The sequence below is a fragment of the Stegastes partitus genome, unplaced genomic scaffold (genome assembly GCF_000690725.1).
Source record: "Stegastes partitus isolate 25-593 unplaced genomic scaffold, Stegastes_partitus-1.0.2 Scaffold3411, whole genome shotgun sequence".
Lineage (NCBI taxonomy): Eukaryota > Metazoa > Chordata > Actinopteri > Pomacentridae > Stegastes > Stegastes partitus.
In genome coordinates, this window is record NW_007581142.1 from 1 (window position 1) to 1,372 (window position 1,372).

At 38.8% G+C, this 1,372-nt stretch overlaps 1 protein-coding gene across 1 annotated transcript; it reads left to right on the forward strand.

Annotated features, from left to right (window-relative positions):
* Positions 1–617: 617 nt before the first annotated feature.
* LOC103375882 (uncharacterized) lies at positions 618–1,028 on the forward strand (the record flags this gene model as incomplete). Its single annotated transcript, XM_008306178.1, has 1 exon — positions 618–1,028. A coding segment is annotated over exon 1 (411 nt), but the record flags the coding sequence as incomplete, so codon positions are not given.
* Between the last annotated feature and the right edge of the window lie 344 nt (positions 1,029–1,372).

Below are 1,372 nucleotides of genomic sequence, written 5' to 3' on the forward strand. Positions count from 1 at the left end.
AAACATGCCAGTTACAACTCCACAGGAACCAAGTTAATGTGTAAATGTGTCATTTTTTCATCTGACCAAAAGTCCAAACCAGAAAGTCACGCACTTCGCTGTTATGACAGAGAAAGAACAAGTGCTGCTGTTTACACACCTATAGCTGTTTAACTTATTTGTTTGAAAAGTAACTGAAACGATCAGTCAGCTACTCTGCTAATCCCACTGGTATCATCGAACACCTTGAGTTATTGTTAGAACTGCAGCTGAATTATTGTTTTCATTGTCAGTTAATCATTTTGTGCATGTGGCATTAAAAAAAAAAAGCAATAAGAAAATCACCACATTTTCAAAGTTGACTTCAACAGCCGTCTTTTTTTTTGTTGTATTTTGTCTAAAAAAAACTCATTTTCACACATGTGAGAAGCTGGAACCATTCAACTGTTTGCCATGTTTACTTGTATGATAAATGATTTCTATTTTAAATAGTTATATAGAAAGAAAGATTAATTAACTAATCCGTTCAACTCAAAATGCTTTACTGCTGAAAAGAGTTGACAGTAATATGTCGATATGGTAAACGGGCCCAATAATCCCTACAGGGTTTTATTGATATCTTTGTCATTTTGAACAGTATGAGCATGAAAAGGGTATTAAATGTTATTCTGTGTGGTATCAGGAAGGGCTTTAAAGGTTTAAGATTTAACGTGTTAAACTCTGCAGAAACCTTGGGAGTAAATTGTCAATCCTTCCACACCAGACACCTGCTAATGAACACGATCTGCTGTTCACTGTGTCTGTATGAAGCCATGCGAGGAACCAAACCTGCATCAAAATCTCATCGGTCCCAGCTGCAGGAAACAAAGCGAGTAAATGTAACTCACAAGATTCCTGACAGAGATTTCTTCTCCATCCTTTCAGTGAAGCTGAACGGAGGCCGGCATGTCCAGGGAATCCTGCGAGGGTTCGATCCCTTCATGAACCTGGTGGTGGACGACTGTCTGGAGATGGGTCCTGGAGGACAACAGAACACCATCGGCATGGTGGTCAGTACTTCATCTGTTTTTCTGTGTTGTTAAGAAGTGCCATAAAAACAGCAGTGGCCTGTACTGTAGACCTGGTTCTGGGCTGCATCTGAAATTTATTCTCTGTGTTCGTATGTGAAGGTCCAAATTCATTTTGACCATCATTCAGTTGTTTGAGAGTACAGCGGTCAGTGGGGACAAAGTGTCAGAAATCACACTTTGATGCTCACTATGGAGTAAACTATTCATATCAGGCAGTAAATACGATGGTGAATAGCTCATATTGAAGAGGTAAATCACGAAAAAATGCACAAGTCCTGTGTATATACTGATATTTCTTTTATAAAGCCGTTGCAATTTCATAA